At 40.7% G+C, this 17771-nt stretch overlaps 1 protein-coding gene across 3 annotated transcripts in view; it reads right to left on the bottom strand.

Moving 5' to 3' along the window:
- Positions 1 to 6772: 6772 nt before the first annotated feature.
- Positions 6773 to 17771, bottom strand: part of atp11b (ATPase phospholipid transporting 11B) — a 153278-nt gene continuing 142279 nt past the window's right edge. For 2 of the 3 annotated variants that reach the window (XM_078206984.1, XM_078206978.1), the window contains 2 exons: positions 12829 to 12962; positions 6773 to 9829 (listed from right to left, as the gene is read on the bottom strand). In XM_078206984.1, coding sequence (XP_078063110.1) covers positions 12869 to 12962 — 94 coding nt within the window. In that variant the 3' untranslated portion in view covers positions 6773 to 9829; positions 12829 to 12868. Of the gene's footprint in view, positions 9830 to 12747; positions 12963 to 17771 lie in introns of all 3 variants that reach the window. The other variant, XM_078206970.1, reaches the window with a different exon arrangement.

The raw sequence follows: 17771 nt of genomic DNA, 5'->3' as shown, positions 1-17771 counted from the left end.
ATCAAGTAGCACCAGCAATAATCTTCTCACTAACCCTCAGTTTCACCAGAGCCACTCAGCTCCTGAGTGGCTCTGAGAAGATTATTGCTGGTGCTACTTGATAGCACTGTCAATGACATTTTCCATCACTTTGCTGCTGATTGAGAGTACACTGATTGGATGGTAATTGGCCAGGTTGGATTTGTGTTGCTTTTTGTGTACAAGACACATGGATAGATGCCTATGTTGTAGCTGTACTGGAACAGATTGGCTAGGGGCATGGCTAATTCTGGAACACAAGTCTTCAGTAATGTTCCTGGAATGTTGTTGGGGCCTTTGTAGTATCCCGTGCCTTCGGCCTTCTCTTGATATCACCTGGAGTGAATCGAATTGGATACTGACATCTGTGGCGCTTGGGTACTTCTGACTGAAGATTGTTGCAAATGCTTCAGCATTACCTTTTGCGCTGATGTGCTGGACTCTTCCATCTTTGAGGATGGGGCTATTTGTGGAGCCTCCCCCTCTTGTTTAATTGTCCACCACTATTAACAGCTGGATGTGGAAGGACTACAGAGTTTAGATTTGATCCATTGGTTGTGGGATCATTTCAACTTTGTCAATTGCATGCTTCTTCTGCTGTTTGGCATTCATGTAATCCTGTGTTGTAGCTTCGCCAAGTTGACACCTATTTTTTTTAGGAATGTCTGATGTTGCTCCTGGCATTCCCTCCTGCACTCTTTATTGAACCAGGGTTGATCGACTGGCTTGGTAGCAATGGTAGATTTGGGGATAAGTCAGGCCATGAGGTTACAGATTATGGTTGTATACAATTCTGCTGCTACTGATGGCCTACAGCACCTCATGAATGCTCAGTTTTGAGTTGTTAGATCTATTCGAAATCTATCCCATTTTTACAGTGGTAATGAAACATGATGGAGGATATCCTCAACATGAAGATAGAACTTTATCTCCACAAGGATTGTGTAGTGCTCTTTCCTACCGATAGTCATGGACAGCTGGTAGGTTGGTGAGGATGAGGTCTGGTTTCATACATGTTTGATACAGCTGAGTGGCCTGCTAGGCCATTTCAGAGGGCAGTTAAAAGTCAACCACATTGCTGTGGGCCTGGAGTCACGTAGGCCAGACCAGGTAAGGCTGGATGGCTAAAGGACATTGTGAACCAGACGGGATTTTATGGCAATCTCAAAGGTTTTGTTGTCACCATTAGACTAGATTCCAGATTTTATTAATTGAATTTAAATTCCGGCCGCTGCTGTGGTAATTTGAACCTGGGTTTTGCCAGTGATCATAGAGTCATGGAGATAGCACAGAAACAGGCCCTTCGACCCAACCCGTTCATGCCGACCAGGTTTCCTAAGCTGAACTAGTCCCGTTTTGTATCCTTCCTAGAGCAGGGTGACCAGAATTGTATGCAGTGCTCCAAATGTGGCCGTACCAATGTCTTGTAAAGTTGTAACATAACATCCCAACTCCTGTACTCAATGCTCTGATCGATGAAGGCAAGTGTGCCAAATGCTTTCTTCATCACCTTGTCTACCTGTGATGCCACTTTCAAGGAACTATATGCCTGCACCCCTAGGTCTCTCTGTTTGACAATATTCCCCAGGGCCCTACTATTAACTGTGTAAGTCATGCCCTGGTTTTTCTGAATTAAACTGCATCTGCCATTCCTTGACCCACTGGCCCAGTTGATCAAGGTCGTGTTGTAATCTTAGATAATCTTCTTCACTGTCCACTACACTACCAATTTTGGTGTCATCCGCAAACTTACCAACCACACCTCCTATATTCTCATCCAAATTGTTCATATAAGTAACAAACAACAGTGGACCCAGCACTGATCCTGCAGCACACCGCTGGTCACAGGCCTTCTGGCTGAAATACAACCCTCTACCACCTCCCTCTGTCTCCTACCGGTAAGCCAATTTAGTGTCCAATTGGCTAGATCTCCCTGGATCCAACATTACTGACCAGCCTACCATGCGCTACCTTGTCAAAGGCCTTGCTAAAGTCTCTGTAAACAACGTCTACCTCACTGCCCTCATCTATTTTCTTGGTGGTCTTTCAAAAATCTAGATCAAATTTGTAAGACATGATTTCCTGCGCACAAAGTCATGCTGACTATCTTTGATCAGTCCTTGCCTTTCCAAATGCACATAGATCCTGTCTTTCAGAAAACCCTCAAACAACTTGCCCACCACTGGTGTTAGGCTCACCGCACTGTAGTTTCCCTACGCCGTTCTTAAATGACAGCACAACATTTGCCTCCCTCCGTGGCAATTTCTTCCCTAACTCCCCACAATGTCTGAGGATACACTTGATCAGGTCCTGGGGATTTATCCACCTTTGTGTTTTAAGACCTCCAGCACCTCCTCTTCTGTAACGTGGACACTTTTCAAGACATCACTATTTACTTCCTCGAGTTCCCTAGCTTCCATGTCTTTCTCTACAGTAAATACAGACGAGAAATATTCATTGGGGATTTCACCAGCATTTGTTGTTTTAATTTCTCTATCCTGGGGCAATTGATGTGTTCTTTACTTGGGTGGAGAGCAAGAATTGAGAAATTACCCAGCAAGTCTGATCCAACATTGAAAGAAGAATTGCTGCTGCAGAAGGTGTTGAAGTAGTTGTCTTTCTGCTGTGGTAATTTGAACCTGGGTTTGCCAGTGATCATAGAGTCATGGAGATAGCACAGAAACAGGCCCTTCGACCCAACCCGTCCATGCCGACCAGGTTTCCTAAGCTGAACTAGTCCCATTTTGCACCCTTTCCAGTTTAATACCATCCTTCCTAGAGCAAGGTGACCAGAATTGTACACAATACTCCAAATGTGGCCGTACCAATGTCTTGTAAAGTTGTAACATAACATCCCAACTCCTGTACTCAATGCTCTGATTGATGGAAGGCAAGTGTGCCAAATGCCGCCTTCATCACCTTTCCATCAACTCAATTTCAAAGTGCTTCAATAACTGTAAAATGCTTTAGGACATCCTGCGGTCAAAGACCCCATTTAAATGCAAATATTTTATAAGATGTACATGAGCATACAAACAACTTAAACTTCTCACAAGCACACCCAGAGAACTACAGCTGTATCGACAATATGGACAATTACAGTAAATGAGCTATTTAAATTGGGATCTTACAATATTTGCAATGGGGTTACATGCTGATATAATTAAATGTTTTGTTGAAATGTTGAATCAAAATAGGAGTCGGAGTAAATGGTGCTGTGGATAATAAGTGGCTGTTCCATGCGCATTCAATCCACTTTCTGGAAGAATTGTGAAGTGGGATCCAAAAGCAAAATACTGCAGATGCTGGAAATCTCAGCAGGTCAGGCACCATCTTGTGGCAAGAAACAGAATTATTCGTTCAGGTCAGTGACCATTCATCAGAAGGGAAAAATGATAGAAATGTGATGGTTTTGAGCAAGTGAAGGGAGAGGGGAGTCTTTATTTGGTCACTTTTTGAAACCACACTGTTTAGGTTGTTTTCTAAAACAATCTGGTTTCAACCAAAGAGCTTAAATTCAAACATTTGGTGAAGCGATCAGGAAAGTGGTATATTTGATTTATTATTGTCACATGCATTAGTATACAGTGAAAAGTATTGTTTCTTGTGTGCTATACAGACAAAGCAGAGTACATAGGGGAGAAGGAAAGGAGAGTGCAGAATGTAATGTTACAGTCATAGCTAGGATGTAGAGAAAGATCAACTTAATGTGAGGTAGATCCATTCAAAGGTCTGATGACAGCAGGGAATAAGCTGGCATTGGAAAGAAACATTGATGAACTTCAGTGTAAATAATATTCCAAAATTAGATCCTTCTATTTTTTGATTAAATGATACAAGTCTATAGTTTAGATGATCAGGGAAGTATTTTGTATTGGAAAAAACAAATTTCAATCACTTGTGATTATTTTGTAAATGCATATTGAGCAAATCACCTTTTGAGGATTGGTGAACATCTATACACAAGTTATAGAATTATAGAGGGATGCAGGGGTATTATAGAATATACTCCCAGAGTGCACGAGGCGGCCATTTGCTCCATCGTGCTTGCACTGACCACAATCCCACCCGGTCCCTATCCCTATAACCCCACATATTTAGCCTACTAGTCCCCCCCTGACACTAAGAGGCAATTTAGCATGGCCAATCAACCTAACCACACATCTTTGGAGTGTGGGAGGAAACTGGAGCACGTGGAGGAAACCCATGCAGACACAGGGAGAATGGTACAAACTCCACGCAGGCAGTCACCTGAAGTCAGAATTGAACCCGGGTCCCTGGTGCTGTGAGGGAGCAGAGCTAACCCAACTGTGCCACCCACAAATTGGGCAAGTGAAATTTGGTAGTCTTAAAAATTATAATGGAAACCCAGAAATGTGCTGAGAGACTGGAACGGAGTGGTGTAGCGGAAGTTGATTTGAGTCTGGCCTGCACTTTGAGAGTGCAGAGAAGGTTTACCAGGATGTTGCCTGGTATGGAGGGTCTTAGCTATGAGGAGAGATTGGGTAAACTGGGCTTGTTCTCCCTGGAAAGACGGAGAATGAGGGGAGACCGAATAGAGGTGTACAAAATTATGAAGGGTATAGATAGGGTGAACAGTGGGAAGCTTTTTCCCAGGTCAGAGGTGACGATCACGAGGGGTCACGGGTTTAAGGTGAGAGGGGCGAGATATAACTCAGATATCAGAGGGACGTTTTTTTACACAGAGGGTGGTGGGGGCCTGGAATGCGCTGCCAAGTAAGGTGGTGGAGGCAGACACGCTGGCATCATTTAAGACTTACCTGGATAGTCACATGAGCAGTCTGGGAATGGTCTAGTTGGTCCAAGGAGCGGCACAGGCTTGGAGGACCGAAGGGCCTGTTTCCTGTGCTGTACTGTTCTTTGTCCCAGACTGATAGGATGAATGTCTTTGTAATGGTTGTAAGGGTTGTATGTGAAGGGATGGACAGTTGACACAATTGGAAAAATTGGGTAAGTCTGATGTGGGAAATGGAAAACAATTGCGTTGGTGCAGTGTAAGAATGCTCTCACTCCAGAGTCAGAAGTGGGGGGCCTTATTTTGTATTGAACTGTTCATACATTAAAATCTGCCTGACCAGGATATGCTCAATCCTGATCCTGTAGCTAAAAAGGATTGTGCAATTTTTTTTCAGACTGGCAGAGCTTGCCTTACTGAGCAGCAAGAAGTGATTAATTATGAAAAACGGTTCAAGGATATGTAAAGATATATGAACCGATTGGGGGGGGGGGGGGTGAGATAGAAACAGTAAAACCTAATAATTCTTGGATCAGTGGTTTGTGAGTTATTGGCCTGAGTGTCTAATGTTAGAAGATATGCAGAGTGTAAAGGGTGTCTGACGATCCATCAAAACACTGCTGCTGAGATAGCTTAGTAGATTTATAGGTGGCGCGCTTGATGTCAATTATCAGTCGGATGAATATTTCAACCACTAGATGGCACCAAGTGGACCAGGAATACAGTACTTGCTGCAAGTATAATCAACCCATCAAAAAAGCCAGGGAAAAATTCCTTTACACAGTCCACCACAAACCTGAAGCGGAGTCTCGAGAATCTTCTGAAATAGGATTAAATAGTTGTTTGAAATAGAGGAATATTTAAAGCTATTCATATGGGATCTCGTTAAAGACTTCTGAACATTAAATAAATACATCAGAGGTTCTACCATTTTTATGTGACATTCTCAAAAAGATTAGTCCAGATAGATTTTCTCCTGAATTCATGCAAGTTCACAGAAATCACAGAAACCCTACAGTGCAGAAGGAGGCCATTCGGCCCATCGAGTCTGCACCGACCACAATCCCACCCAGGCCCTACCCCCACATATTTACCCACTAATCCCTCGCATCTCAGGACTCTAAGGGGCAATTTTTTAACCTGGCCAATCAACCTAACCCCGCACATCTTTGGACTGTGGGAGGAAACCGGAGCACCCGGAGGGAACCCACGCAGACACAGGGAGAATGTGCAAACTCCACACAGACAGTGACCCGAGCAGGGAATCGAACCCAGGACCCTGGAGCTGTGAAGCAGCAGTGCTAACCACTGTGCTACCGTGCCGCCGTTCTTATAATGGTTTCCATGATTAATGTTAATCCGATGGGGCTGCCCTTGGTTGAATTTGTCCATTCTTGAGCCCTGCGTACCAGTTCTGCAGAAGCTAATCGGTACTCAGATTATTTTATGACCATAGCCATTGGCCTTCAGTAGGACGAGCGTCATTCGGCCCAGAGACCCTTTCATTGGTTAAGTATATTCTCTACATTCAAATGAAAATCCATGCAATACTGAAGTTAAAGTTATTTATTAGTCACAAGTAAGGCTCACATTAACACTGCAATGAAGTTACTGTGAAATTTCCCTAGTCACCACAGTCCGGCGCCTGTTCGGGTCAATGCACCTGACCAGCATGTCTTTCAGACTGTGGGAGGAAACCGGAGCACCCGGAGGAAACCCACGCAGACACGGGGGAGAATGTGCAAACTCCACACAGACAGTGACCCAAGCCGGGAATCGAACGCGGGTCCCTGGCACTAGTTGGAGCTACTGTGCTGTCCCTACAAATATCTTTCCTGCGAGTGGCCTGTGTTGTATCAAAGGACTGGGTTAAATCGCAAAACTAGCTGATCCTATTCACTAGGGGCTACGCTGTCGGGAACGTTTTCTTGACAGGTCTGAGGTTTTCCTTGTATAATCATTGTCTTCAGGTCACATTAAAATAATGATAAACACCAGCGATTTTAATTTAACTTTATTTTTCTCCTGTGGTTTATTGGTCAATATGAACATAAAAGTTTTACCAACACAGCGTGGCTTAGGAATGAGAAAATCAACAGAAGATGAACCTTAATAAAAACATAATGCAAACACACAAAACAGTGAGAACCTGTGTCTGAGGTCCAAGATTCTCAGGTTTTATTGCTACTAATGTAAACATACCAAAAGCATCTGTACCAATGCACCTTTCAGACAAAAGTATCACTGGACACAAACAAGGCTTTGGGGGTTCTCACAGACTTCCGTTTCATTATTTGCCACATGACAGTCAGTCAGTTATTTTCTTTTAAGCTAAAAACTGCACCACAGCCACTTCCATTTTGGAATAGAATTTCAGAAATACTTTGAAACAGAATAGGATCAGATCACAGCAAAACTGGAGCGGATTTACAAAGTTTTTCAAGCTTCTTAAATGTTATATTTCAATAAACCCCATTTTTTCCCCCTTCTCATTAAACCACATTTGCAAGGCACATTTCGTTCAGAGTCAATCAGAATTAAAATCTCAAAACACATGAAAAAGTATTTTGTAAACATCTCAAAAAATTTTGCACGACAGTCATTAAATTCAGTATTTAACTTTAATAGATATCCATGCAAAGCCAGCAACTGTTACAAATCTAACACTTTTAAAGTGGAATCTGCAACTTTCCCTTTTCCTGCATTGGGTCTGTGTCCATGATTTTGAACTGAATATATGAATGAACAAATTAATTTACTGTATTATCAAAGATGTTTTCTGTCCAATGATAGAACTTTGCTCTTCCTAATTAGCTAGTTGGAGTAAAATTACCACCACCAAATGGTTAATTTTTAAATCTCCTAATGTTATCTTAAATAGGAGCGTGGCTAAGAGTGACATTTCAATAGCTTATTCACAAACACGATTGCCGTGCTGTGTATTTAGTTGTGTGCCCTCGCACACTGAATAATCGTTCACCAACAGGTAATGTGACTTTCATTTCTCCTTAACACTTGCCTGCCATATTCACAGACAAATCTTCCCACTGAAAATCGTACCAAACAGGATGCAATATACAAAGTACTTGACCACCTACATCTTGCACCTTTTCTGCTCCGGGTAATGTATCCCACCTCGAACCATTTTGTTGGGAAAACCTGTAACTATGGAAGTCGAGAGAAAGAAAATAGTTTGTGCGGTCAACCTCTACAGCACAGTTTGGTCAGTTCATAAACAAATAAAATGATTGTTCTGTGAGCAATCAAAACTGTATTTTTAATACTGCACCGACAATGGGGTAGATAACAGTGCCTATTTCAGGAGAATATATTAAAATCTACAAATGTTTGATTACACTTTTACTAAGCCAATTTCAATAAAACTGGCACTTGCTAGAAATACATCAAAGGGAAATTCAGGAATTAAAGGTTTCTGCCACTGGAATAAACTTTGAACTTCTGCTGACAAATACTTTCAATTTGACAAAACGAAACTAAAATCGACAAGTAATCTCATTTTGACAATATTCATTAATCGCCTTCTTTGAAAAAGCATTTTGCTGCTCTCCGATTATTAGTTAACTCTGTGTTAATCAGTCAGGGTCGGGAACCGTTTATGCAATACAGCTCAGTAATACTGAACAATATTCTCCAAAGATGTGCATGTAGGTTGCAAACATAAATTACCGTTTGCAGTTTTTGACATGCAGTTGCACTTGTTAAATTCTAATTTACCAGCATTAATATGCTGTCAATACAGGCAGTGTTATTTTTTTGCCTGGAAAACACAAACCAATGTGGCGCAGCAGTAGAACCAATTATTGTAGATGGCAGAAGTAGGAGTTATAGATGACGACATTTTTCTAGGTGCAAGTACAGGTACTGAGGAGTCTCAAAGAAATATTCCAGTATTATTTCCAGCACTGGTCTTAACTTGCAAGATATATCACTTCCCCCACTAACAGTTTCAAGCGCTTTTTAAAAAAATAGATCTGAATCTAATTTTGGGGTCCCAATAAGCACCTCAGTCTTTTGGCATTTCTAAGTCTGCTACAGTACGGAGCTGGCAGATGCTGGAAGCTAAGGCAAAGTACAGAAGTATCAGACAGGGCTTTGCCACTTCCCGATTCACCACCCGGCAATTTTCCGTCCATTCACTTCAATTGCCAGAAAATTACAGGGTGAATGAACTCAAGTTGAAAGGCCCTGCCCACTGCTTTTAGTGACTGGTTTTGGAAACAGCACAAAGCAAAGTTTCCGATCAAAACAGACACTCTGCACTAAATTGAAGAAGTTGATAAAAAATATTTTGGGAAAAGATCATAACTTGGCATATTCCTTGACTTCATTTGTTCTGCTCATTCATAATGCAGCTCCAGTATTAATGGCAGACTGCTTCAACCCAATCAGTTCACTGTATTAGTCATCCAGCTAAATCCAGGCATTGAAGCAGTTAGAATGGTTCTGATGCCACCAGCCTTTTAAAGTTTACAAGAATGAGCCATATGCCAGAAATCCCACTTCCATAAAGTCACTTTTAACTGAACAATTACTTAAAATGTCAAAAATAAACTGGACTCAGCAATCATGCAGATCTAGCCCTAAAAAGGGGGATGTACCAAAGGGAAGTTTCCACTATCCCACTCCCTTTCCTCTCCCATCCAAAACACAAAATAGAAAAATATAGCTCCAGAAATACGACATCTTGTAAAAAGAGGAAGATGTGGTAAGTTACAACTATTTACAAATAAATTACAATCTTAACTGTCATTTCCCGCCGGTTTTTTCAACAATGGATTAACATCTTTGAGCTGTGATTGGATATACATGCAAAAATAAGACAGATAGCCAAGGACAGACCTTTATAAATATACCTCCATGACTCCGAATTAAATAGTGAATTGAACAAAAATAACAGCAGAAAATAAAGACACAGTATCCACTGTGTCTTCACTCAACTGTTAAACCCCTGAAGCATTTGAGGAACCATCCATTGATGAGAGAGTTAAGATGCTTCTGTCATTTGTGTAGTAGGGATCCAGGTCACTCCAAAATCTAAAGAAAAAGAAAATATATTTGACAACCTGATATGTAGAGTGCGTTACCATGTGCAAACTATGCTGATTTAAACTTGGTCTAAGAGCACAGTTGGTCAATGCTTAAAAAAACCTTTATTCTAATTTCTATGTCAAAGTCCCTAATAAACTAATATTTAAATTAGCTAAAATACATACAAATTCATTAACATTAGCATTAACTTTCTTTGTTAAAGATAGATTGTGCTGTTGTGTTAAAATTTGTAAGAGATTCCTATTAACTATTCAAATTTTAATGCAACAATGATTAATCAGATATGGCGCTGTTCAAAGTTATGAACCTTTTACTGGGAGACCTATTTGTTTTAAAGTTTTTGAAAATAAAAATATTTTATTTCACGAATTTTCCAAACCAGCACTCATCTAAACTGCAGCAGACATTTGCCTTGAGTGAGGTTGAAACTGCCTCAAAAGCCTTTCAATTCCTGAACGAACACTTTCAAACTTTAAAACATTAAGTGATATTCAAGAGCTTAAATTCAACCGCGCAACTCAATTTGCCATTTAGGTTTTCAATAGATAACTGTATTCATCACATAGGCTAACCTTATTTATAATGGAGAAACCTCGACGAAGGCCCATAGGTCAGGACACCATCAAGATTGAAAAAGAGGAAAGAAGATGAGATTAATCAAGTTAGGAGGTGCTAAAGTTAGGAGTTAAAACCTTGCAAGGTACAAGGGAAAGCCAAAAGAGGCAAGGCCTTCCAAAGTTTTGAGGTGCAGAGAAAGAATGAATTACATGACAGGACCTCTTGATTTTAATACAGAAAGGAAGTTTAGAATGCTTGGAAAGAACAAGAAGTGCAGAGAAAACATACTTACTGAAGAAATATTAATATAAAGCATGACTGAGAAAAGATCATTTGAGTCAAGAAACCCACATATTCCTGGCTGCATCAATCTGCAGATATGACGTTCTGCATAAAAGTTTCAATCCTCAAATAATGAAACAAAACTCCGGAATGTTCTGCTCTATTAAGCCTGAAGCATCCTGCTGCCCCTCCTATAACTCAGGGCTTAAACATTTTATGGAGTCTTGGCTCAGCAGTAGCACTCTTAAATGGCCGGAATCCATAATCTAGACTGACATGTCATTGAAGTATCGAGGGAGTGCTGCATTGCACTGCCCAAAATGCCTTCTTTTGGATAGGTGTAAAACTGGAGCACCTTGCCTGCCAGGGGGCAAAAATCCCATGACACTTTTGAAGAGGGGCAGGGGAATTTGCCCCTTAAACACCTCACTGCTATCTGTGCAACTTTGCTGAACGCAAACTGGCTTCCACATTTCCTGAAGTGCTTCACTGGTTTGAAGTGCTTCTGATGTGGAGATGCCGGCGTTGGACTGGGGTAAACACAGTAAGAAGTTTAACAACACCAGGTTAAAGTCCAGCAGGTTCATTTGGTAGCAAAAGTGGCTTTTGCTACCAAATAAACCTGTTGGACTTTAACCTGGTGTTGTTAAACTTCTTACTGAAGTGCTTCGGCATAACTCGAGAATGTAAAAAAGCTTGTATAAGGACGCTAGCCCTTTGCTTCTTCATTTAATCAATTCCATCTGCATCGATCCCAAAACCTCCAATCCCAAACAGACTACAAAGGTTAATTTAGACTGACAAAAATTAAAAATGATTTGTATTGTCAAAATAATGCGGAATGTTCTGTGGTCCCTGCATTTGAGAATGTAACCAAAGTACTGCCATAAAAAAAAACATTTTCCTTTAGCTGTGTATTTTCAGTCTCCAAACATTCTAAATGGGACAAACCACAGCTAATTTACAAAATAGAAAATTGATACCAGAAAAAAGTTAAAAATCATTTTTGATTACTTGACTGCTTTAAAAAGTAATTCCCGTCAAGAATCTGATGTTTTTTACATTTGTAAATTTGCTTAAAGGACAAAGTCTGCTTCTTTTGAAAATCCATGTGCGTATGATAGAATTTGCATTTAAGCATTAGAATAGCTTAAAGAAAATTGCTATAGGTTACATATTAATGAGGATGAGATCTTGGATGGAAATGGCTGAATGTTTCATTAATAATTCATTATGTCACTCACCGAATTGATTCTCAGTCACTGAGATATTGAAAGTGGGAATATACAATTAAAGTACCAGCAAATACTTCCATAACCTAAACTATTTCTTTAGTCCAAAGTTAACGAGTAGGAATATCTGACTGCTTTTGAAAAGTTGCTGAAGTATGGTGTGATATTCTTTTTAATATAATGGCAGGGCAAATAAATTTATTCTCATGTAGATTTAGTTCAGTACCTTGTTGTCCTGAATTCCCCCCCCACAAAGGGTCATTCAGCGCTGTTTGTTATAGAGAAGGAAAACATGGTACTTAGATTGCAAACTGCCATCTTATCACCTTGTTGGATAACTATATGCATAGTAATTGAGGAGCCTTTCAAAAGTGCTCGGATGATTTGTAACCAGCAACTCAGGAAAAGTGAAAGAGTAAACAAATGTACAGACACCACAGATAAATTCTTTGCAGAAATTTACCACACAGAAATAGAACTCGAGAATGCTTCAGAAATTAGGAGAGATGGTGGGAAAACACCCACAAAGTTATTTGCTGTTAATAACTATTCGCCAGCAGAGGAAAGCAAGCTCAACATAAACCTGAAGGTCCACGACACTGCAAAGAACACAGTTTGAGAAGTTCCCAATTTGACAAAAAAAATACCTCTGGTCACTTGGACAAAGTAAAGAATGACAGGAAATTCACACTTACACCGAACACAAAAAACAGACACTCCAAAGTGCTCTCAAACAAAATTCCCATTTTCTTTACTGTCGGGATCAACCCCCCCCCCCCAAATCCCAATGCAGTCTTTAGTTTAATCAGGGCACACATACAGCTGTTTTACAGATCAACAGCTGCAGGGCCTTCATGCTCGAGTTTGTAAGGGAAATGCTTGCAGCACAGTCTATTTAGAGACATTCCACACCTGTTGACTCGCAAGGGGTTGCACCTTCCCATCATCTGATCTAATATTCTTCTAAAAGGCGAACATACTGTTTCCCCTCTTGGGTAACAGCAAATCGATTCCATACAGGTGATGCCAGGATTGGTCTCCAGGAGCTGCAGGGCAAAAGAAGAAAAACACATTTATTGGCCAGGAACATATAACACAATGACATAGAAGATCCATTATTTACAAGTGTAATGAAACAATTAAGGTATCACTATGTCATTATGCACATTTATTCTGGACTAATTATTGGGATATCTACAAATGATAATTTGAAATTGTAATGTAAAGAAAAAGCTGGGATCTTTTAAGAACTGGACTCTTCAAATCTCAGCTTAACGATCATTCAAACTTTGATGATCATTTAAAGCGAACCTCCTAGTTCTGAACTGAGTTGTGAGATAGAAACACAGTAACTGAAAATAGGAGTAGGCCATTCGGCCCTTCGAGCCTACTCAAGCCTGATCTGATTGTGGCTCATTGTTCAGCTCAGTAATCTGCTCCCACTTTCCCCATATCCTTCGATCCCTTTAGTCCCAAATGTTTTACCTAACTCCTTTTTGAAAAGATACAATGTTTTGGCTTGCTTTCTGTGGTGGAGATGCTTTTTTGGGGAGTCAGTGTGGACTTGATGGGCCGAATGGTGTCCTTCTGCATTACAGGAATTCTAATCCCTCCTCATATGTTAGTCTCAGGAATCAGTTTGGTAAACCTTCTCTGCACTCCCTCCATAGCAAGAACATCCTTCCTCAGATAAGGAGACCAAAACTGCACACAATATTCCCGGTGTGGTCTCACCAAGCCCTTGTATAATTACAGGAAGACATCCTTGCTCCTGTGCTCGAATCCTCTCTCTATGAAGGCCAACATACCATTTGGCTTCTTCAACACCTGCTGCATCTGCACGCTTACCTTCAGCGACTGGTGTACAAGGACACCCAGCTCTCATTGTACATTCCTCCCTCTCAGTCTATAGCCAGACAATAATCTGCCTTCCTATTTTTACCACATTTATCTGCCATGCATTTGCCCACTCACTCAACTTGTCCAAATCACACTGAAGGATCTCCATATCCTCCTCACAGCTCACCCCTCCCACCCAGCTTTGCGTCACCTGTAAATGTGGAGATATTACATTTAGTTCCCTCATCTAAATCATTTATATATATCATGAATAGCTGGGATCCCAGCACTGATCCCTGTGGTACTTCACTAGTCACAGCCTGATAAGACATTGTTTCTTGATGGTTGGGAATGAAAGAGACATAATGGAAAAAGAAAGAGCTGAAGATGAGGAACCATCTACAGGGTGGTACATTTAACTTTGTAAAAGGGTAGCTCATATGAAAACACATTAAAAAGCGTTCTGCCCAGAATGGCTTGTTTTCTGGGTTAAGAGTATAGCAGAGAAAATGAAAACCGATACCATTGGAATAAAAACATTTGGGTGAAACAGGGATCTATAATGAAACTTATGCTCCCTACAATATTTACAAATAGACACCATTCATCCACAATGCATTATACACAAGACAGATATGCAGGGGAAAAAAAACATTATTCATTTGAAATATTAACCAGCATGTGAGTAACTCAATCATATCTTTCCAAATCGGATTTCAGCTTGAAGGATGTATAGTGCTGCTAATAACATTTCATAAACAAATATCCAATAATGAAAACTATTGCATGTTCTTTACCTAGAAGCTACATTCAACCAGTTAATTGGGGAGAAGAGGAAATTAACTGAAAGTCAATGGCTGCTATATACAATGCTGGAAGCGGAGGCATTATTAGTACAAGAGGAACTTAATAGCACATATAACACAAACTTATATTTCTACGGTGCATTGGAGACATCAAAATACAATCGTGAAACCAGCAAGATATGGTCTTCCTCACGCATCACATGCAAATAGGTCATTCTTATCCTTTGCAGAAACCAAGAATATTATGCCATGAAAGAAATTTGAGCCCCATCCCAAGTGATGATCCCCTACACTGGTGTATGCAAGATCTCATCCCTCAACTGTACCCTCAGTTCAAAGATCAGAGAAAGCAGCACTGGGAATCCAAGTAACACAAGAGTACTGAAATCAGTAAGGGTAATGGGGGCAATTTATCTGTCGACAATGAGCTTGTTTCAAAGTGGAAAGAACACTGTCGGTACATAAGTAATCTGATGTACTTTCATTTATTCAATTTCACATAAACACCAAATTAATACAGAAATCACTGTCAGTCTCCGAGGATGGCCTGAAGCTGGGTTGGTCATAAAGTTTAATGCCCTGATCTGTCAAGACATGGACATACATTGAAAGCAGGCGAACTGGTTGCTCAGTTGCATAGTTTGTTTTAAATGGTGAGTGATGAGTCATTGTTGATATTCAGAGGGATCTAGGCATCCTGCTATACAAATCTCAGAATGTTAACATGCAGGTGGAGCAAGCACTCAGGATGACAAATGTTATGTCCCTTTTTTGGAAGTAGTTTGGAGTATAAGGTAAGGGAGCCTTGCTCCAATTATAATTGGGTGTTGAGGAGACCTCAGTTGGATTATTGCGTTGAGTTCTAGCCTCACCCAGGGAAGGATATACAAGCTTTATAAAGTGTGTAAAGTTTCAACACATTTATTCCTGGGATGAATGGAGTAGAATGGGAATGTATTCTCTGGAGTTGAGAAGAATAAGAGATGATCCGAGTGAAAGGTATAACAGGGCTGGACAGGATTGATGCTGAGAAGGTGTTTCCCTGAATAGAAAGTCTCAAACTAGGGATCAGTCAATCATTTATGACTGAGATAAAGAGAATTTTTTTCATTCAAAGACACATGGATCTTTGGAACTCTCTACCAAAAGAACTGCGAGTGCTTGCTGATGAGGATATTCAAGACGAAGGTCAATAGATATTTGGATATTAAGGGAAATCTAGGGATATGGAGTTGGGCATGAATGTGAAGCTGTATAAAACCAGTCATGATATTGAATTTTGGAGCAGGCCCGATAAGCTATAATGACCTACTCCTCCTTCTATGATTTATTGTTCTTATGTTGGGCAACACTTCTGAAATTAGGTCCATGATAAGGTCACTGCTCAGCTACAATAGGCTCCAACTATACTTGGTAACTCCAAACCTGGAAGCAAGGTACAAAGAAATCCACTCCACTATTAACATCTTCCAATCTCCATTTAATAACTATTTCCCCAAGAATCTTCTCCCAAAGAGGAAAAATGCTTACCTATGCTGGTTGCCTATGCATATTTATGAAAATATTTCAACCCATGTACATAAAAACCTAAATTCCTGCTTGCATCAACTAACAAATATTTAATTTCAAAAGAAAAAAATCTAACTGATGAATGCAAATTTCCCGAGACAACTGGAACAATCCTTTGCCCCAAATGAAATGACATTTGATAAACCACCTGATTTGACAGAAGGCAAATAAGGTTATTGAAACAAAACCCTCCCTTCGTTCTGATGCTGAGCACTACTGCCTCACAGTGCCAGGGACCCAGATTCAAATCCGACCTCGGGTCAGTGTGTGTGGAGTTTTCTCCGGGTGCTCCGGTTTCCTCCCACGCTCCAAAAGATGTGCGGGTTAGGTTGACCGGCCATTATAAATTGCCCCTTCGTGTCAGGGGCAAGTTAGATACATGGGGTTATGGGGATAAGGCCTGGGTGGCATTGTCGTGAGTGCAGGCCGAATGGCCTCCTTCTGCACTGTAGGGATTCTATGATTCTGGAAAGCACATGGTGTAGATTTTCCCCATTGGGGCCAATTGCCATTTGGATTCTTACTCAGGTGGCCATTATTTATTTGAGCATCTTGAAGGCGAGAGTTAACAGGTTATTAGATCCTGGGAACATCAGATCAGAGTTCAGTTTTTCCCCACCCATCACCTTCTTCTAGAAGGTGATCACTGGATATTGTATTTTACTGACATTGCCTCACTATGTGCTCCAGGTTAACGATGGAAAAAAATCAGAACACGTTTGGAATTGAAAAATTATGATCACACGCAGAAAAATCAATATTTTAACTTTTACACTTTCCACATAGATCAAACTGAGGAATAAAAGATTTCATTTTCCTGCCAATTTTTGTAAATCCAGATCTATAGGGTAATTTCAATCTACCCCATCACAGGTAGGTACTGGCTCAATATAGCAGCAATCTGGACCCTCAATGAACTCAAATAGATAGAATTTATCAATATGATTTTAGATTGGTATTTTTGAGTGTTTACCATATCTGAAATCCTCCTTTAAACATATTTCTTAACCAGTTGGGCAGCCTCCTAATATTTTCTTCTCTGGCTCTTGCCAATATTTTGTTACATATCATAGAACAGTACAGCACAACAGGCTCTTCGGCCCACGATGTTGTGCTGAGCTTTATCTGAACCCAAGATCAAGCTATCCCACTCCCCATCATCCTGGTGTGCTCCATGTGCCTATCCAATAACCGCTTAAATGTTCCTAAAGTGTCTGACTCCACTATCACTGCAGGCAGTCCATTCCACACCCCAACCACTCTCTGCGTAAAGAACCTACCTCTGATATCCTTCCTGTATCTCCCACCACGAACCCTATAGTTATGCCCCCTTGTAATAGCTCCATCCACCCGAGGAAATAGTCTTTGAACGTTCACTCTATCTATCCCCTTCATCATTTTATAAACCTCTATTAAGTCTCCCCTCAGCCTCCTCCGCTCCAGAGAGAACAGCCCTAGCTCCCTCAACCTTTCCTCATAAGACCTACCCTCCAAACCAGGCAGCATCCTGGTAAATCTCCTCTGCACTCTTTCCAGCGCTTCCACAATCCTTCTTATAGTGAGGTGACCAGAACTGCACACAATATTCCAAAAGTGGTCTCACCAAGGTCCTGTACAGTTGCAGCATAACCCCACGGCTCT

The sequence above is a fragment of the Mustelus asterias genome, chromosome 3 (genome assembly GCF_964213995.1).
Source record: "Mustelus asterias chromosome 3, sMusAst1.hap1.1, whole genome shotgun sequence".
NCBI lineage: Eukaryota > Metazoa > Chordata > Chondrichthyes > Carcharhiniformes > Triakidae > Mustelus > Mustelus asterias.
The sequence above is the reverse complement of the archived record's forward strand: the minus strand, read 5'-3'. Positions and strand labels throughout refer to the sequence as shown.